At 37.6% G+C, this 22,687-nt stretch overlaps 1 protein-coding gene across 1 annotated transcript in view; it reads right to left on the bottom strand.

The window, feature by feature from the left end:
• The window catches only part of LOC115223111, a 305,641-nt gene that overhangs the window by 161,399 nt on the left and 121,555 nt on the right, over positions 1 to 22,687 (bottom strand). The window contains exons 37-46 of the mRNA XM_036512142.1: positions 21,374 to 21,488; positions 19,768 to 20,034; positions 17,860 to 18,123; positions 15,771 to 16,000; positions 13,751 to 13,843; positions 12,011 to 12,376; positions 10,293 to 10,366; positions 8,556 to 8,619; positions 7,144 to 7,359; positions 1,414 to 1,519 (exon numbers count right to left, since the gene is read on the bottom strand). Of these exons, the coding sequence (XP_036368035.1) occupies positions 1,414 to 1,519; positions 7,144 to 7,359; positions 8,556 to 8,619; positions 10,293 to 10,366; positions 12,011 to 12,376; positions 13,751 to 13,843; positions 15,771 to 16,000; positions 17,860 to 18,123; positions 19,768 to 20,034; positions 21,374 to 21,488 (1,795 nt within the window). The remainder of the gene's footprint in view (positions 1 to 1,413; positions 1,520 to 7,143; positions 7,360 to 8,555; positions 8,620 to 10,292; positions 10,367 to 12,010; positions 12,377 to 13,750; positions 13,844 to 15,770; positions 16,001 to 17,859; positions 18,124 to 19,767; positions 20,035 to 21,373; positions 21,489 to 22,687) is intronic.

Below are 22,687 nucleotides of genomic sequence, written 5' to 3'. Positions count from 1 at the left end.
GAAGAGTCAGTTCTCAAACTATTCAACATTATGCAGTAGAAACTGACAGCAATGCAAAATTTGGTCTGACATGGTTGTTTACGGAATAGTAATTAAATAATTTACTGATGGTGAATGGGTAGAAGCATTAGAGTATCAGTATTTTGCAGTCTGAGGTCCGAGTTCAAATTCCACAGAGATGGACTTTGTTTTTTCGTCCTTTCTGGGTCAATAAAATAGAAGACCATTCCAAATGAGTGACTTGGCAGAATCATTAAAACATCAGAGAAGTAACTTGTTTTATTTATTCTGTCTCTTAATTGGTCACTTGGTTAAACAATACCCCAGTTGCAAGTATATAACCCAGATCTCCAATTGAAGAATAGCTTCCTCCCTTTATCCCATGAGTCTCAAAGATCAACTAAGAGAAGAATCACTGGCATTGCCCTGACCTCCAAGACAAAGTAGGAAAAGGGAAAAGTTGCTGTCTGAAAAGCTGAACTTTCTGCTCTTCTAGCCAACTGCTATTGTTCAACATTCCACAAGCTTCCATTCCTGATTTATTGATGCCAATGCACATTCTCACCAATTTCTTTAGATTCCAAATTTTACTCATTTGAAAATTCTGTTCAAGATAGATTTTATGTAGTTAGTTTCCCAATCACTATTTATTGAATGTCTGACATCGTATTCTTGGGTTGAGCCAAGCATTGTAAGTGAAACTGGTACGGTATATTTCTGTGTGACAAAGTCCACCTTGTCACACTATGCATCACACTGATTCTTCCTAAAGATCACCTTAAGTGTTCAACAGATTGTAACTAACATTCAAACTGCACTGTTTTTACATTCAAAAGCTAAATGATCAGAAATGAAGAGTTCTTCAGTTCATTAGCACCAACAGGACAAGCTGTTCAACTAATGATTAGCAACAATTCCATCATAGTGAGATAATCTTCTCATAGCTTTAACCCTTTAGTATTTAAACTGGCCATATCCGGCCAAAATATTTAATCTGTTTTATGTTCAAACTGACCAGATCCAGGCTCTCACACCTACCCTACAATGTTATTCTACATTAAGCAATTACACCACCAAGCTCTTGAAGATATGAGATAATGCATGATTAATTCAAATCAATGTGAATCAATAAGCATTATGTTTGGTAGAATAATCAGAACACTAAAGGGTTAAAGAGTCAGCAACGTAGCCTCTACTCAGCCATTCAATCTACTACAAATAGCATCCAAATATCCCTCAAATTAGAAAGAAAAAGGAAGGGACAGTCATGGCTAGATCTCAATCTGAGCTGACACAGACCTAAACATCTAGTAGTAGTAGTAGTAGTAGTAGTAGTAGATTGAATCTAGATACTCTTAAATTATAATTCAATTTTTTTAATTACAAAACAAAGTTAAATTTTTAGTTTCTTACCTTCGGTGTTTTGTAAATCACTAGGTGAGGCTTCAATTCTAGCACTGATGTACTGAGGTATTGTACCGACATTGACAGTTACCACAGTTCCAGTTGAGAAAATTACCTGCCAAATAAATTGTTTGTAAATATCTGATTTAGTTACAGGTAAAGATGCATAGTATAATAATAATAATGATAATGAAGGCGGCTGGACGTGACAGAGGATGGACGTATTTTTACGATGCTCTGAACTGGCAACAGCGAACCCAGCAGGTCAACTGTAGAAAACTGGAAGATCTACTGTTTACTGTAAGTAATTTGAATTACCCTCAAAATAAGTAAAAAAAAAACTTACATATCTACAGCTCATACAAACGTACACCTAACAAGAAAAATTAGAAACATAAATATCTCCAATTCTGTGTGAACATTTACATTTAGTCGTCTCTCATGACTATAAGAATGTGTAAAATTGCCTTTTAAATTACCTTTTATTGTAACAACACAATTAAATGCACGATAAAAAGTTATGGAATTAAGCACCTACTACTATATACATACAACTGAATTCAGAAATTTAAAAATATATACATAACATTGAACTCAGAAAGTTATTTAAAAAAAGAAAAAAAAAATCTTCGACGAAAACATCAGATAATATGTGTGAGTGAATATACATATATATACATATACATATGCATGTGGTGAAGAAGAAAAGAGAAAGGAAAAAAATAAATAAATAAATAAATAAACGTAAACAGGTTTGACCTTTTACTGACCATTAACGTCCTTTGTCTCCACCATCTACCGTAGCTATTTATAGACCCAAAGAACATGAATTCTTTAACCACCCATTCTCCAACACAATGGAGTGTTGATGGTGGCTGTGGCTACACATAAAACAATGTCATTGAAGATGATGATGGTGATGGTGATGTTGCTGATGATGGTGATGGTGGTGAAGATGATAGTAATAACAATAATAACTGACAGATCCCGTCTTTTTCCCTTTCTTTTCGTTTCCTTCTCCGTATTTTATTCTCATTATTTCGAACTAATACAGACACAGTAAGCCTTGAAGAAAGGAAGAGGGGGAAAGGAGGAAAAAAAAAAAAAAAAAAATGTCCGGAGATAAAACTATCAACAAAAAAAATACAGACGAATATAGATCTGCTAGTCTTAAGAAGCGGCGCTATGAGCAATGCTTACATGTAGTGAACCCTAAACTGACAGATCCATCTCCTAATATAAGAATGGATGCTCGTCATGCTTCAAGGTCAACAAATCAAACAATAACCGCATTGGTCATTGCGCGGATTACAAAAGACCACGTACCCGAAAATTGAACCAAATCCTGATTGAAAAATCAGTTACTGGATCAAATCTTCCCAACACACAGGAGCTGGACGAACCCCACAACCGGAATATTCCAACAGATGGCCATCCATGCTCATCACCAAATAATCAAAAGAAAAAGAAGGAAAAATGGTCTAGGGAAGATAATAAAGAAGTTCTTGAGGCCTTCTACCATGCCATATATTTCCCCACAGATAAGTCTAGCACTGTACAAGCATACTTAAACTGGAGACAGAAACACCCTGAAGTAAGACCCTACATAGACAGTAACAAGCTTGCCAATGTTAGAAGAAACATTATAAAAAAGAAATTACTGACTGAAGTAGAGATTGATCAGGTTAGACAAGCAATATCGGATAAAATGAACGAAGCTGCAGCTAGAGAAGATAATACAGAGGAAATGATTATAGACCAGCCCAGGGCGGATAAAAACGTAGAGAGGATTGAAAGAGTTAGTATAAGTGATAGGCAAAGTGAAATACGCCCTGAACCAATCATAAACACTAAGACAGATGAGCATCAAATAGATAAAGAAAGTCACACAAATATTGACCCAACAGAACTACATGAGCTAAAAAATCAAATCATGATTGAATGGCTGAAAATTAAAGAAACCAGCATGGATGAGCGTGATACACTTCCTAAAATCCGCAACTCTAACCAAAACATGAAAATAATTGGTAAAATCCGGCTTGCACTTAAGGATATAATTTCAGTTAATGATGTTGATATCACAAACCTCAACCACCTATACTATGCATCCGCGAAAATCTCAACGATCCTATGTGGTGTAAAGATTAGAAAACAGCAACAGTCCCACAAAAAGCCTTCTTGGCAAGAGCGTCTGCAACAACAAATTAAAATATTTAGATCTGACATTGAATATTTGAAAAACCTTAAGGCTCACAAGATTACCAAACCTACAAAAACCCCAAAATTACTGAAAAAATACAATATGAAAACTATACTTGATATTGATGCCACCATAGAAACCATCAAACAAAAGGTATCTGCCAAAGCTGCCCGCATAGCGAGGTATGAAAAGCGTGTTAGATTTTTCAAGGACAACAACATGTTCAAAAATAACACCAAGAATTTTTACAGGAAGATAGGAAAAACAGCGTTTACTGCAGGGTCTGTACCATCAAAAGAAGAAGTGCAGAGGTTTTGGAATAAAATCTGGGCAGAAGAAAAAACACACAACGAAAAGGCCCCCTGGATTGACAGAATATCTACAGAACTGGACCCCTTAGAAGAGCAAAAGTGGGAGGGTGTCAAGGTAGAAGATATAAGATCTGCTCTCAGGAGGTCAAGCAAATGGAAATCTCCAGGAAAGGATAAAATTCCTAACTTCTGGCTGAATGCCTTCCCAGAGAGCCATGAACTGCTAACAGAACTGTACAATGATGTTTTGCAACACCCTAGTAGGATGCCTCCTTGGCTAGTTAATGGGTTAACATTCCTGCTTCCAAAAAGTGAAGAAACAAATGAACCAAAAAACTAGACCCATAACCTGCTTAACAACTATGTACAAAACACTAACATCTGTCCTGACGGAATATACCTATAGTTTTTTAACAGACAGCAGCATATTCCCTAATGAACAGAAAGGATGTAAACGTGGATCCTACGGCTGTAAAGACCAACTACTCATCAATAAGATGATCTTAGAAGATTGTCACAAACGACACAAAAACTTATCAATAGCCTGGATAGACTATAAAAAGGCTTTTGATAGCCTACCACATAGCTGGACTAGGAAATGCCTTGAAATGTATAAGATGGCACCAACTCTGCGAAACTTCTTGACTGTAAGTATGAGATCATGGAGAACCACACTAACTCTGAACAGTGACAGTGAATCCCTAAATGCTGGTGATGTAAAAATTTCGTGTGGCATTTTCCAGGGTGACTCACTGTCACCACTCCTCTTTTGTTTATCCTTAATACCTCTCTCAAAGCTGCTCAATGATGCGCAGTACGGGTATAAAATGTTTGATAAAAATATAAATCATCTCGTTTACATGGATGATTTAAAGCTTTTTGCAAAAAATGATCAACAACTCAAGGGCTTACTAGCGATAGTCAAACAATTCAGTGACGACATCAGAATGCAATTCGGCCTCGATAAATGTGCAAAGGCTACCTTTATCAAAGGAAAAATGACAGAAACATCTAACGTTAACCTTGACCAACAGAATGTCATAAAAGAACTAGACCCAGCGGAGAGCTACAAGTACCTAGGGATAATTGAAGGGAACGGAATAAGGCATTCAGAGATGAAGGAAAGGATCAGGAGAGAATGCTATCGAAGAGTGAGAGCAATACTCAAGACAGAGCTGAATGCAAGAAACAGGATCGAAGCAATCAATGCATTAGCTATACCAGTCGTGACTTACAGTTTCAATATTGTTAACTGGTCAATTACTGAAATATGTCAGCTCGACAGAAAAATAAGGAAACTGTTGACAATGCATAGAATGCACCACCCTAAGGCAGATACAGAACGACTCTATCTGCCAAGAAAAGAGGGAGGCCGTGGTCTTTTGCAACTGGCAATAACAATGAAGATTGCTACAATTGGCCTAGACACCTACCTGAAAAACTCTGAGGACTGGATGCTAAAACTTGTCTCAAAACATGAAAACAAGAAAGCATCATACTCAGTCACAAAACAGGCAAAGGAATATCTAAGTGAATTCCGAATACAACCAATTTCGGAATTAGAGATAGATATACAAGAAACAAGCACAGAAAAAGCTAGGCGCATGAAAACCCGTGCCAAAACTGCGGCCTTAGATATTCTGAATAATAAATGGCAAGAAAAACCTCTCTATGGCAAATACCCAAAGAGAGCGAATAGTGCAGATATCGACAAAGCCCTGACCCATCAATGGCTAATGGCCTCTGGCTTAAAATCTGAAACAGAGGGGTTTATCATAGCAGCTCAAGATCAATGCCTACCAACAAGAAACTACCAGGCCAACATATTAAAGATCAGAAGCAGTCCAACGTGTCGTGTATGCAAGCAACAAAATGAAACCATTGACCATGTGGTCTCCAAGTGCAGTCTTCTAGCGCCTACAGAGTATCTCAACAGGCACGATAGAGCTGCACAATATATTCACTGGTAATCTGTAAAAACCTGGATTTGCCCCATGAAAAAAACTGGTGGGAACACAAACCACCCCCAGTGCTTGAAAATGACCACATCTCACTCCTCTGGAACTTCACCATTCAAACTGACAGGAAGATAGATGCAAATAGGCCAGACATCATATTGAAAAACTTCAAACAAAGAACATGCCTCCTCATTGATATGACTGTCCCAATCGATATAACGTATCTGTCAAGACCTACCAAAAACTGAGCAATATAAAGATCTTGAAATAGAAATCAGCAAAATGTGGAAGCTGAAGACTAAAACAATACCTGTTGTCATAGGTGCCCTGGGAATGATAGCAAAAGGGGCTGATAGCTACCTAACTCAGATACCAGGAAACCCAAAAATGGCAGAAGTTCAAAAGATAGTGCTCATGGGAACTGCTCATATCCTACGCAAAATACTCTCTATGTAATCTCAAGGTTTAAAACAAACATAATTTTCGCTTTAAAAAAAAAAAAAAAAAAAAACTTTTTTTTTTTTTTAGACATTCATTAGTACAACATCCCCACCCCCCAAATATATGGCACACTAGGCATAACAACAACATGAACTTCCAACCCTGTTGTCTCTTGAGGTCTCTGGGTGAGACTTGGAGCCAACTTGTACAAATATAAAGCAAAAGTCAAACATAGAATAATAATAATAATAATAATAATAATAATAATTTCCAAGCTAACCTTGTTAGCTTGGGAAATTAAGCAGTTGTGGTCAATGAAAAAAGTAGCAGTAGTACCAATAATTGTCGGAGCCCTGGGAACAGTGGGGAGGGGAAAGGAGGGGAGAGGAGGGGAGGGGGATCTTTCCTTTAATGTCTGCTTTCCACGTAACATGTGTTGGATGGTCTGAACAGAGCTGGCATGCAGAAGAGCAACACCAGGTTCCAGTCTGATTCGGCTTGGTTCTATGGTAAACTGATTGCATCAGTCAATAATATTATAAACTAATAATTTTAATCAATAATTGTTTTCAATTAATACTATGCATCTGTAATTCTATAATTCATTAAGACAGTGAGATACTTTGGAGACTACAGGACCATTTAACTAAAATGTTTTCATGTTTTTAGTTGCCTTCTCTCCATTGTTGTAAATCTCTTTCAACCTAGTGACTGATTAACGATGAATACCAGTAATATACCGGGAGAACTTTATCTGGTTACACTCCACTCCATTCTTTAACAAATTATTTTGTTATGCTACACAGTTAAAAGAAATCAGTTATATTACCTTATAGATTTTGCCATCAGCGATTCTTCTTATTTCTGTTCCATCTGAGAAGTTTGCTCCATTCTTTAAATAAGACTTCAGTTGGAATGGCGTCCATGTTTGGGAATCAAGATCTGGGGAACATCGGTTAAAGACAACAACATCAACACCAGATTGTACACCGATAGCACAAGTGCAAGTAGCCTTGTTCTTGCAATATCTGTTAAAGATATGGACCTGAAAAGATATGGAGCATAATGCAGCATATATTTAAATAGATATATATATATCAAGTGGTGATGAGGTATTTAAAGTGATTATTTATTGATAAAGTGATTTTATGCATTTTGTGCATTTTGATGTCGACATAAGTTTCCTTGATTTTCCTGATGAGAAATCTGCATAATGTACTCCTTATTCCTTCGGAATTAGGAATATGCAGCCTTCGAAACATATGTCGAGAATAAAGGATATTTGTTAACTAGTCGTTCAACTCCATTCTTTCATATACTTATAATTTTAAAACAAACATACAAATTTCTGCACGAAGACACGTAGTCTATGCCCTAGGGACGTAGCTTCAACCGTGTTCTTTCTGATGTGAATTTGCTACCCAGGTATCGGTTATCTTTCGAATTATCCTTAATAAGATAATTCATTCAATTACTCAAATATATATATATATATATATATATATATATGTATGTATGTATATCATCATCATCATTTAACGTCTGCTTTCCATGCTAGCATGGGTTGGACGATTTGACTGAGGTCTGGCGAACCAGACTCCAATCTGACTCCAATCTGATCTGGCAGAGTTTCTACAGCTGAATGCCAACCACTCCAAGAATGTAGTGCATGCTTTTACGTGCCACCGGCACAAGGGCCTGTGTGGTGGTACTGGCAATGGCCATGCCCAAATGGTGCTTTTTATGTGCCACCTGCACAGGAGCCAGTCCAGTTGCACTGGTGACGACCTTGTTCAAATGTTTCACGTGCCACCAGCACAAGTGCTAGTAAGGCGACGTGGTAACAATCACGCTCAAATGGTGTGTTTAATGTGCCATCAGCACAAAGGCCAGCTTGTTGCTCTGGCAATGATCTCACTCGTATGGTACTCTTAGCGCTCCACTAGCACAGGATTCCAGTCACTGCATTTGATTTCGACTTCAATTTTGCTTTCACTTGCCTCATATATATATATTGATATATATATTCTTTTATTTGTTTCATTATTTACATTCGATGGATATTTGTCCTCACTTCATTTGTTGTTAACACAACATTTCAGCTGATATACCCTCCAGACTTCTTCAGGTGTCTTGAGGAAATTTCGAACCTGGGTTCTCATTCCTAAGGTATTTTTCGATAACCAAAGTGGAACAAAAAAAAAATGAAGATAAAAGTTTTTACACCCAAAATACACAAACCTTATGTTGAAACTGTCTGTTATGGTAGAGTAGGAATTCTCCTGCATATGGAAATTCATAAAAGCTGTTCAAATATATAAAAATAAATAAGGTATAAATGTCGAGTAAATGAAGTATTTAATTGAAAAATTAAGGGTGTTTTAACAACATAAATTGATTTGTTAATTGAAACATCTATTTAAATATAGTCACATGTTTGAAGCCTTAAACTATATTAATAGTTTGAATATTGCAATAGCATCCTAAACATCGTAGAGGCACAATGGCCCACTGGTTAGGGCAGCGGACTTGCGGTCGGAGGATCGCAGTTTTGATTCCCAGACCAAGCGTTGAGTGTGTTTATTGGGCAAAAACACCTAAAAGCCCCACGAGGCTCCGGCAGGGGGTGGTGACGACCTCTGTTGTACTCTTTCGCCACAACTTTTTCTCACTCTCTCTTCCTGTTTCTTGAGTAACGCAGCAATGGACTGGTGTCCCGTCCAGCTGGGGGGAACACATACGCCACAGAAACCAGGAAACCGGGTCCATGAGCCTGGCTTGGCTTAAAAAGGGCAACGTTTATCATTTTTATCCTAAACATCATCATTTGAATGTATCTGACATCTGTTTCATCACATTGGAATTTCAACTGTATGATGAAAATTTGAGAGAAAATTTGTTGTAAGCAAATAGATTCTCTATTGAAATTTTAAAGTGTTAGAGGACCATAAGACTTGTTCTAAATCAATCTAGCTGCAAATACATAATCCCTATCTCTTTTATCACCTCCTGAATACCTACTATTCCATCTGATGCATATTTATTTTTATTTCTTTACTACCCACAAGGGGCTAAACATAGAGAGGACAAACAAGGACAGACAAACGGATTAAGTCGATTATATCGACCCCAGTACGTAACTGGTACTTATTTAATCGACCCCCAAAGGATGAAAGGCAAAGTCGACCTCGGCGGAATTTGAACTCAGAACGTAACGGCAGACGAAATACGGCTACGCATTTCGCCCGGCGTGCTAACGACTCTGCCAGCTCGCCGCCCTGACATCAACTCCAAGCCTTTTCTGCCACATCATGTACAACTCCTTTCTTACCTTAGCCATTGACATGTATTTCAACCCTTCGTTTACAATGATTTTCTTTCTTCTACAATTTCATGTATTTCACCATACAATGCTTTTCTTCTTTCTACTTTGATTCACATCACTTTTACTACCTTAAAGCTCATACCACCATTTATCCATTCCTATTACGACCATTGTGAAGGCGCGTGGCTCAGTGGTTAGAGCGTCGAGCTTACGATCGTGAGGTTGTGAGCTCGAATCCCGGACCGGGCTGCGTATTGTGTTCTTGAGCAAGACACTTTATTTCACATTGCTCCAGTTCACTCAGCGGTAGAAATGAGTTGCGACGTCACAGGTGCCAAGCTGTATCGGCCCTTGCCTTTCCCTTGGACAACATCGGTGACGTGGAGGGGGGAGGCCGGTATGCATGGGCGACTGCTGGTCTTCCATAAAACAACCTTGCCCAGACTTGTGCCTCAGATGGTAACTCTCTAGGTGCAAACCCATGGTCAGTGTCTGACCGAAGGGGGTCACCACCATCTGACCATTACACACTTCTCTTTCATTTCTCCATTCACAAACTACTTCCCTTTCTGCACACCAAAAAGGGCAAAATATGTGTCAGGGCTTCCAAGATTTAAAAACAAAAATATGCAAAATGAAGTAAGGTACTGTACCTGTAATTGAAGTTTGTTATAATTGGTGAGAAAGCTATACAAACAGCTTGTCTGTCTCTGTTGATAATCTTCAACTGAAAATTTCAAATATGTAAGAAAATTAACAGTGTATTCTGTTGTGAAATAGTTGGTAATGTGATCATTTTACATGTAATAAGCATGAATTCTGAACTATACAAGTGGACCTGTTCTTTCCAGTCTCAAATTGGTGTTTATAACATTTAATATCAGAACCAAGTGTTACTCAAGTCATGTACTTAGTGCTTAACTTATTTAATTCTTCTAAATAGCAATTTGTTAACAGTAGTGTTTACTGGATTCTAATTTTCACTGGACTAATCACTGGATTGTTATATTTCTGAAGATGTGAGCTACAAAGGAGTATCCAACTCAGGGTTTCTCAACTATTTTCCTCCCATGCTGTATTTTGATTTTCTAAAAGAACCACCGCCCTGTATCACATCATGAGCAACAAAGATAATATATCATCATTTAAAGTCTGGCTTCCAATCAACCATGGAGTGAATGGTTTGACAAGGTTTGATTAGATGGAGGACTGCATTATGTACCAATGTCCCCAGTCAAAGACTAGAGGCTCCTCTAAATGCCAACAGCTTAGACACACAGACCATAGCAGAGCTGATATACTAAACCACCTTAGTTCATACAGTCCTCCCAGCTGAAGGAGAATTTTTTTTGTCTTGCACATTACTCAGTGACCCTGTCAGTGCTGGTGCCACATAAAAAGCACTTGTTCCAGTACCACGTAAAACACACCTAGTACACTTTGTAAAGTGGTTGGTATTAGGAAGGGCATCCAGACATAGAAACCTTGTTAAAACACACAACTGGAACCTGGTGCAGCTCTTTGGCTTGCTAGCTCTAGCCAAACCATCCATGCCAGCAAAGAAAAATGGACATAAAATGATGATGGCACACACACACACACACACACACACACATAATAGCTATATACTCTTACTCTCTTTACTCTTTTACTTGCTTCAGTCATTTGACTGCAGCCATGCTGGAGCAACGCCTTTAGTCGAGCAAATCGACCCAGGACTTATTTTTTGTAAGCCTAGTACTTATTCTATTGGTCTCTTTTGCCGAACCACTAAGTTACAGGGATGTAAACACACCAGCATCAATTGTCAAGCGATGTTGGGGGGACAAACACAGACACACAAACATATACACACACATACATACATACATACATATATATACATATATACGACAGGCTTCTTTCAGTTTCTGTCTACCAAATCCACTCACAAGGCTTTGGTCGGCCCGAGGCTATAGCAGAAGACACTTGCCCAAGGTGCCACGCAGTGGGAATGAACCCGGAATCATGTGGTTGGGAAGCTGTATATCTAGACATGCTCATATATACGTAAATGATAAACTTCTGGAAAGTTTTACAGAATTTTAAAGTTCCAGTGATGGCTTGGATCATTAGTCTTCAAATCAGCTATGTATGTATGCATGTATGTGTGTGTGTGTAAGTGTGTGTGTGTTTGTCTGTGTGCATACACATGTGTGTGTGTGTGTGTGTGTGTGTGCATGTATGTGTGTTGGCACACATTAAGGAGGAAGCTAAGGTATCAATGCTTTTGATATCCTGAGTTAAAATCTCACGCAGAACTGCTTTCCTTTTCATCAATTCACAGTCAACGACAATAAATCGAACGAATAACAACTACAATGGGATTTACCTTTAAAGTTTCCTGTTTCAGGTTTTTTACTAATGAATTATTCTGATAGACGTTTACAGTCAGTTTGAGATCTCTAGTTTGGTCTGGGTCTGAAATCATATCATTTTTGGCCTTGAATGGTATTGCCAGGGGTAACCACCATTTGTCTTTGGGTATCTCGTACATGCATTTCATGCCTTTCAATAAAGTTGTAGCTTGAGCAACTTTCTTCCCACATCTATGTCCATTTTCTGTTTCCACAAGAGCAACTGATACACGAATGCTACAAAACTCCCCACAGTACAAAGATGCTGGAACTGATGTTGTAAGTAAGATATCCGTAGAATTAGTGCCTTCCATCAACTCAATATACTTTGGTGAAATTACCTAGAGAAAAAAAATTTTAATAACAATAATAATAGCAATAATAATAATAATAATATAATAATAATAATAATGATAATAATAATAATTTTGGTACAAGGCCAGCATTTTCGAGGGTGGATGTAACTCAATTACATCAATCCCAATGTTCAACTGGTACTTATTTTATCAACCCCAAAAGAATGAAAGGCAAAGTCGAATTCAGCAGAATTTGAACTCAGAACATAAACATGGACAAAATGTTGCTAAGCATTTCATCTGGAGTGCGAATGATTCTGTGACTTTGCCACCTTAATAATAATACTGATAATGGTTTCAAATTTTGGCACAAGGCCAGCAATTTCAGGATGGGGGTATGTCAATTACATCCACCTGTTGCTCAACTTGTACTTATTTTATAAACCTTGAAAGGATGAAAAGCAATTTAAACTCTCTCTCTCTCTCTCTCACACACATACACACACACACACACTGCAAATATATCTCCTTCATGATGTACAGCAAAACAATACTATTCAAGACATCTGAGGAAAGAAAAACAGCTGAAAGTATATTCATCAATCGCCTACAAGGGTTTAAACCCTTTTGATACCCACCTTGGCTCTACAATGCAAACTTCCTGGCTTAGATGGATTTAACCCTTTAGTATTTAAACCGGCAGTATCCGGCCAAAATATTTAATCTGTTTTATGCTCAAACTGACCAGATCCAGGCCCTCACACCTACCCTACAATGTTATTCTACATTAAGTAATTACACCATCAAGATCTTGAAGATATGAGATAATGCATGATTAATTCAAATCAATGGGAATCAATAAGCATTATGTTTGATAGAATAATCTGAACACTAAAGGATTAAATTAAACCTTTCCAATAAAATTCCAAATTATTAATATTCCAAACATAATGGCAGGACTATTTTACTAAATTCTTCTTTATTCCACAAGTTTAGTGAAACAAAGACAGTATATTCTAGCAGATAATGAATGGTCAGTTACCTTGAAAGCTGTTACTTTAATTTCATTCAGCTTTGGTCAATTTAGCCTTGGTCACGGAGAGCTGATGGACAGCAGAATATGTCATCCAAAATTCATTGGAAGTTTTGACTCTAGACCATAACACACACCACACACACACACACACACACACACACACACATACGCACATACAGTAAAGCATATTTGATGCTGTATTAACTTCATTAACAAGAATTAAAAATGTTTCAAGGCAAAACTACTTATCAGATGTTTTGTTTGACATATGCAACAAATATATATTCAGAATGAATAAATGAAAATAAAAACACAACTAGAAAATGCTATTATTGGAAGTGAAACATGGAATCTGAGAATTTTTTTAATGTTTAGAAACTGACCTCTATTGACAGAGTTAATGGTTCACTGATTTTTTCAGAAACACTGCTGTTCAGGCAATCGTTTTTCTCACAGATGGAAACACTACATCTAACCTGAAATAAAAACACCAAATAAAAAGAGATAAATAGACAAAATGAAATAGAGCAGAGGAAAATATATTTGTTGGGTGGTTGGTGTTATGAAGGACATCTAGTTGCAAAAACTGTGTCAAAATAGACACAGACGTCTGGGGGTAGTCTTCTACCTGGCCAGTTGTCAAACCGTCCAACACATGACAACATGGAAGGTGGACGTTAAAGATGGTGATGATGATGAAGATGATAATGATGCACATGTACTCAAATCACATGCATTTTGTAATTGTATTCGGTAATGCTTCCAACACTAATGCTGCTTCAAATTCATATTTGAGTTTATTCCTGTGTATGCATTGTTCAGGCATACCAGCGGATGGTACTTACACCATTCTATATATAGTCATGGATAAGCTATTCAATTTACCTTCAGTTCGTGATTTTGATAAGCCACAAAAATGGTGAAACATTGATGTCCATCGCTCCTGAATGGGAATAGGGATGAATTGTCTCTATGACGAGAGTCACCTCCATCACATCCTATTGCAGCTGACTGGTGAACTAGCAAAGTGCATAGATTACTCTTTACTCTTTTACTTGTTTCAGTCATTTGACTGCGACCATGCCGGAGCACCACCTTTAGTCGAGCAAATCGACCCCAGGACTTGTTCTTTATAAGCCTAGTACTTATTCTATCGGTCTCTTTTGCCAAACTGCTAAGTTACGGGAACGTAAACACACCAGCATCGGTTGTCAAGCAATGTTGTGGGGACAAACACAGACACACAAACACACACACACATACACACATACATACATACATACATACATACATATATATACATATATATATGTCAAGATTCAGCTTCTTACACCTACCCAACAATGTCTTACTAAAAATATACAATAATATCTCTTCCTCTTCTCCACTCTCCCTCTCACTGGCTGGGTAATTATGTACCTCCTCTATAGCAAGACATCTGTTTCTGCTTCTCTGTCTCTCTGTTACACTCTAACCTTCATCATCTGACACAAGATCACCTCCTCCAATGCCCCGTCTCTTATCAAAATTTCTTGTCTTGCAAGGTACTTGGTGACCATTCCAGTGCTGGTGCCACATAAAAAGCATCCAGTCCATATTGTGAAGCGGTTGGCATTTGGAAGGGCATCCAGCTGTAAAAGTTATGTCAAAACTAACCTCACTTGCGCTGTTGCCACGTAAAAGTACTCAGTCCACTTTATGAGTGGGTTGATTGGTGTTAGGAAAGGCATCTAATCATAAAAACCAAGCCAAAACAGACACAGTTGCCTGGGATAGTCTTCTCTCTGGCAAGCGCCTGTCAAACCGTCCAACCCATGCCAGCATGGAAGATGGACATTAAATGATGATGATGATGACGATGATGATGATGAATCAGAGTTTAATATGGTTAGTCATAACCCTGAAAATGCAGCTAAGAAGACTATTGTCAACTCATTTCACTCATTCTTCAGTCCCCACCACCCACACACATACACTGGGATTCTGTAGTTTTCACTCATGAAATTTCATTCATAAAGCCGGTGACACATAAAAGCACCATCCGTTTGTGGCCGTTTGCCAGCTCTGTCTGGCACCTGTGCCAGTGGCACTTAAAAAGCACCCACTACACTCACGGAGTGGTTGGCGTTAGGAAGGGCATCCAGCCGTAGAAACACTGCCAGATTCTGACTGGGCCTGACGAAGCCTTCCAGCTTCACAGACCCCAGTTGAACCGTCCAACCCATGCTAGCATGGAAAGCGGATGCTAAATGATGATGATGATGATGATGATGAAAGCATAGCAAAAACAAAAATATGAAAATGTATTGTCATGAGTGGAATGCCTTGGAGCCAACCAGTTTGACTTTTGCTTAATCAACAATAAGAACAACAACAATAATACAGGTTAATGTGTCAATTTACCTGAGTTCCGTATAACATGTTTGATGTCAATTTATCATCAAGAGTAACGACTTTCTGACTTCCGTTTGCAATCAAAGTCGTTTGGTCAACAATATCTTCATTTAGCATCCATCTAACATAGTACGTTGCATTGGTTACATTTTTTGAAAGATTTGGCAATTGGCATTGAATCTTGTGGTCTTTCCTCGAAACATTCACAGTTGGTGAAGCAAACATCAGACTTGGTGGATCTTCATGAGAAACAACAAAAACACAAAGAGGAAACAAAAATAAAACAAAGTTAATTTAATTGTTTTTCATTAATCATATATCTGTTTATATCTATATATACATACACATATTTATGTATTCAATTTCTATTATTTTTCCCCTAAAAACCTTAGTTATAACCACAATGAAACAAAGTACTTATGAATAATTTATTTCAATATTAGTGATTGCATTTTCTTGTGTATTTTGCATACTCTTTACTCTTTTTACTCTTTTACTTGTTTCAGTCATTTGACTGCGGCCATGCTGGAGCATCGCCTTTAGTCGAGCAAATCGACACCGGGACTTATTCTTTGTAAGCCCAGTACTTATTCTATCGGTCTCTTTTGCCGAACCGCTAAGTAACGGGGACGTAAACACACCAGCATCAGTTGTCAAGCAATGCTAGGGGGACAAACACAGACACACAAACACACACATATATATATATATATATATATATATATATACGACGGGCTTCTTTCAGTTTCCGTCTACCAAATCCACTCACAAGGCATTGGTCGGCCCAGGGCCATAGCAGAAGACACTTGCCCAAGATGCCACGCAGTGGGACTGAACCCGGAACCATGTGGCTGGTTAGCAAGCTACTTACCACACAGCCACTCCTGCGCATCATTTGAATGGTTTTATAATACAAATGATATAATGAAAGAACGTTTGCCAAGATTAGAATTGGGTGTTAAATAGTGAATGAATGAAAGATCTCTACAGAGAACAAATCCTTGAAGTTTTGTACATTGTGTGTTCTCCACTCATATGTTAAACTGATTCTCTCTCACCTCCTTCAAATGAACCAAACTACATTTTATCACACATTATTATGCCTACCACTCCTCCCTGCTCCCATAGCTTAATTCCATCTTGTCATATCTTTCTCTTGTCCTCCTTTCTCTGTCTACTGTATCATTACTATCTTGCCATTCTCCTCTCCACCTACTTCCTTCTGCATCTCCACCTTCCCCAATTCATCAATCATCACCCTTCAACTCTATCCAACTTCTTTTACAGCAGCAGGCTCCCACCTTGTCCCCTCATCTTCTGTTTCCCATACAGTCATGCGACAGCTCCATCTACTCAGTTCTACTTATCTTGTGCCTGGATACCATACCTCCTGTCTATCTCTTTACCTCTCCGACTGATTATTCTCTTCTTCCTCTACTAAATGTGAACAGCCAAGCAGCTCTTCTACAAGAACCTTTTCTGCACTCCTCCTTCATGTTGTACCTCATCAATCCCCAGCATGAAGTTGACTCCACTTTGCTTTGAGGTTTGCACTCTTGAGAGCTGCATGGTGACCTCAGTAGTGCATGTGGCACAAACAGAAAAAGCACCGATGGCACACAGAAAAGTGGTTAGCATTAGGGACAAATCCAGCCATAGAAACCATCTCAAAGCAGATGTTGGAACATAAGACAGTTCTTGGACTCACTGGATCTTGTCAAACCAGTCAACCCTTACCAGCATGGAACATGGACGTTATATGATGACATACATACATGCATGCATATATATATACATATATATATACACATACATACACACACATATATGCCAGTTGTAGTTGACTGACTTCCACTGACAAGATATTGAGCAGTTTGACATTATAGTAGAAACCCCTTGTTAAAGGTGACATGCACAGTGATCAAACCCGATATCACAAGCTTCTGAAGCAATGCCTGGTACCAGGAACCATACAGTGGTGTAGCCATGAAGTCAGTACACTATTGGTAACATGCTTAAATCTAAAATTTAACTGCTAACAGAACCTGTCTTCAAACAATGGGTGGAAGCAAGAACTAGAAACTAAATTAATACTTACCTCCATTACAATTCCATTCCAGATAACCATAGTAGGGCCATTTAATGAACATTGATGGATATTGTGCTCGGTTGGCAGAAGATAGATAGCACATTTTGAACAGAATGCTAGCATCAACAGATCGACACAAGAAGCTTGTTTCTTGTAAACATAATCTCAGACATTCAGAATAGGATGAAATATTAGAAATAACCTTATTGGTATAGCCAGCGATGGAATAACCAATTTTTCGCTCCACCATCCAGCCTCTTTTTCCGCAAGGATCTGAAATGAGATGAAAACCAACAAGATATATAATTTCAGGGAGATTAGAATTTTCTTATGTAAAGTTCAATAAACTCTTCTTGGAATTATTTTAATCTATAAACACTATATGCACAAATTTACTTACATTTTAAAAATATTTTATTAAGTATTATATCAATATATCATTTAATATAAGCACCATATGAATATCACAGGAACAAGAAGAGAATGGAAAAAGACAAAGCTAAAGATGATGGAGTTGGGTATGAAAGGTTTGTGGGTGAAGAAGAAAGTAGAGAAGAGTGCAAAATGGGGCCTGACAGGAGACTGATAAAGTTAATCCCTGGTTTAGCAGAAGAAAAGGGCTTTGAAACACTTGTTGCTGTTGTTTTATATATGTGTATGATATACAAATTAAATTATGATGCAATATATTAGATATATTGGCATCTTCATAATCCTTCTTTAACATCTGTCTTCCATGCTGACAGAGGTTGAATGATTTGACAGGATTTCATAAGTTGGAGGACTATGGCATGCTCTACTTAACCATGGTTTCTATGGCTGAATGCCCTTCCTAATGTCAACCACTTTGCAGAGTGTACTGGATGCTTTATTAGTAGTACCAGCACTAGTGAGGTCACTATGTACCCCACAAGACTAAGATCCACCTCATCTGTGTGGAACCATGGTGATAAGGGAGGTGGTTTTCCTTCTAGGTGTTGAGAGGTTAAAGTACAAAGAAGGGGCAGGAACAAGTTTCTTGTGGGCAGGAGTAATTGTGAAGTTCCAAGCTTTTGAAATATGATAAATTTATATTTTATATGATGAATTTATATTCCAGATAATCTAGAATTTACATTCAACATTTAATTTTTGAGATATTTAAGCATATTCTGATAATATACTCATATTATTTTTCACAACTAATTTTATCATAAGAGATGAAATATGCATCAACGGCATAGCGGATAAGAATGTTACTCTCTTTACTTTAGGCATAAATATTACAAGTTCAAATCCAATCTAGCACTACGTACATATCTGGCATTAAAGTGCCTGATGACACTCAGAGATTAAACTGTTCAACACATAATGTGATGGATTGTAAAAGAGACAGGCCATGGTAAAAGAGAGACAGATGAAAGTGAAGGAATCAATTAATTCCAGCCAGGCCATCCATTAACAGAAATTTGGTATTGTAAGATTAAATCTATTTAGTAACAATAGAAAGAACATATTGTAAAAGCAAGGTACCAAGTGCTCCAAATAACCGGAATGTAAACCATGTTCCTTTCATTTGAATCAAAAATATAATCCATGGAATTAAATGTTAACCCTTTCATTATTGTATTTATTTTGAGATGCTCTGTGTTTCTTCCAATTATTTTGAATATAATAAAGAATTTAGTAAAATAACTTCATTATCATTGAGCTAGTGTTAGGAACATAAATTGTCACTCAGGTTTGGTGGAAGATTTGAATTCAAAACTTATGGAAACAAAACATTTATACTAAAGAGCCAGAGCTGGTTTCAGACGGGTTGGTAACGAAAGGATTGAACTGTATTTTCATGTCTTTGTTCCAATAATACTGAAACAATCTTTGAAGACCATCTTATTATAAGAGTCATTTAAATATCTATCATGGACAAGAACTTACCATTTTTGCATTTCCATTCATGATATTCAGAATCTTTAACAGATGTATCAAGCTTGTTTGGAAAGTCTACAAAATCTTCAGCATTCAGATAACATTCCTTAAGGTTTTCAATGTAGTTGATTGACTTGCAAGTGTAATCCTGTTTTGACATGCAAGCATTTTTGCAAGCATTGACATCTGGCACAGATTTCAACATTTCTTTCGGATTCACATTCAGGAAAGCACCTTTCTGTCTCCTCCACATCAATTCCAAACCCTGGCATAAATCTGGTTTGAAACAAAAACACACACAAAAAAAAAAATTAGAAGATATTACATGAAAATAACTATATTTCTTTTTGAACAATATGTGAGCATGAATGTACAAACATAAATACATAAAAATATATATATATATATATATATATATACATACATATATATACATATATATATACATATATATATATATATATACATATATATACATATATATACATATATATATACACATATATATACATATATATACATATATATATATATATATACATATATATATATATACATACACATATATATACATACATATATATATATATATGTATGTATATATATGTATGTGTATATCTATAATTATATATATATATATACACACACTCATACATACATATGTGTATATACACACACATACGTATATATATGTATATACACACATATATATATACGTTTATACTGATGTTAAATCATTAACCTCTGCATCTTTTTTTTCTTTTTCTTTGTCACTATTTTTTCCTCTCACCCCTTTCTAAGAGCACAGCCATGAAATGTCAAAGACTTTCCCATTTTTCCTGAGCACCAAACTAATACACCTGCTTGTTGTTCTCTCACCTATCTTTGTCTTTTGTTTTCTGTACATTTAAACCATATATATCTACATACACACACATATATATATATACAGATGACATACATATATGCATATATATATATATATGTTTAAATATTGGCTAAACTGGCAATATGACCATTCCGAAATATATCAATATATATATATATATATATATACATATATACACAGAGGACACATATATGCATATATATATATATCTATTATATAAAATCCGTTCTGTGTGTCTTCGAGGATCTTGGGCATTCCATCCTCCATCCGATTGCGCTCAGATTTGATATGTAGATACCGATGGTATCAGGGCATGTATAAGTCCTGAAAAAATTACAGAAATCAATTCCAGGTGAGAATGCGATCCATAAAGCCGTGGGAACGTGCATTTGCATGCGCAAGTACATCAGCTGTTGCGATTGATACTATGCATGTGTGAGAAAAATGCACATGCATTTAGGCGTAGGAGTGGCTGTGTGGTAAGTAGCTTGCTTACGAACCACATGGTTCTGGGTTCAGTCCAACTGTGTGGCACCTTGGGCAAGTGTCTTCTACTATAGCCTCGGGCCGACCAATACTAAATAGGAAATACACATAGCAGATATCATATCCCCTTACCCACAGTTTACACAGGTAAAGTAGAATAGTTAGTAGGCTGTAATGTAGATAGATAACAAAACTTAGTGAGCAGGTGAGAGTTTTTTTTTTTTTTATCTTGCAACCAACCTTTGGAAGTTTGCCAGACTCTTGCATCAATTTCAGGATCACAATACAGTCGACTCTCTTTATGGTTGAATTCTCCTTTCTCGTAACAAGTATAGTCAATATAGCAATGGGTTTCCTGCCAGAAGATAAAAAGCATTATATATATATAGGATCAGAATCGAAATCGATCAATGGAAATTGCAGATGTGTTACCAGTGCCGGTGGCATGTAAGAGAACCTTTCCGTTTCCGTTTCGCGACCGTTGCCAGCGCCGCCCCGACTGGCCTTGTGCCGGTGGCACGTAAAAAGCACCATCTGTTCGTGTCCATTGCCAGCCTCACCTGGCCCTCGTGCCGGTGGCACATAAAATACACCAATCCGACCGTGCCCGTTGCCAGCCTAGCCTGGCACCTGTGCAGGTGGCATGTAAAAAGCACCCACTACACTCACGGAGTGGTTGGCGTTAGGAAGGGCATCCAGCTGTAGAAACATTGCCAGATAAGACTGGAGCCTGGTGCAGCCTTCTGGCTTCCCAGATCCCCGGTCGAACCGTCCAACCCATGCTAGCATGGAGAATGGACGTTAAACGATGATGATGATGATGATGATGGGTATGTGTGTATATATATACATACATGTTTGTGTGTATGTATATGTGTGTGTGTATGCATACATATATGCGTGTGTGTGTGTGTGTGTGTCCCTACATACATACATACATACATACACAGACACATATACACACACTCGCACACATGTACACAGCCATGCAACCTCATGCCATTTAGGTGTCTTTGAAAATACTGAATGATCCCAGAAATGCCATTATATTGCTCTCACTAGTAAATAGCATGGAATGTACTGCAATGTGTGCAGAACCAGTGCAGATGTTTAGTCACAAAGTTTGGTAAATATGCAGATAACAATTTTTTTGTTTTGGTGGGTGGAGGGGAGGGTTTCTGATTTTATTCCCCCCATTATCATCATCATCATCATCATCATTTAACATCTGTTTTCCATGCTAGCATGGGTTAGATGGTTTGACAGAAGCTGACCAGCTGAAGGGCTGTTCAGGCTTTCTGTCTATTTAGGCATGGTTTCTACGGCTGAATGCCCTTTCTGGTGCCAACCACTTTACAGAGTGTGTTGGGTGCTTTTACGCAGCACCGGTGCTTTTTACATGGCACCAGCACTTACAAGCCCGCAATCTTAGGGATGCTCAGCTGGAGAAGGTTTGCAGGGGATGAGTTTGTATGCAAGGGCAACTGTACTTTTACTAGGCTTGATGTGTCTTTTGGAGCACAGCAGACCATCAAGAGTCTTGACCCCTTGTCA

Source organism: Octopus sinensis, linkage group LG22 (assembly GCF_006345805.1).
Source record: "Octopus sinensis linkage group LG22, ASM634580v1, whole genome shotgun sequence".
Taxonomy (NCBI): Eukaryota; Metazoa; Mollusca; class Cephalopoda; order Octopoda; family Octopodidae; genus Octopus; species Octopus sinensis.
Note: the sequence above shows the minus strand (reverse complement) of the source record. Positions and strands in the feature narration are given on the sequence as shown.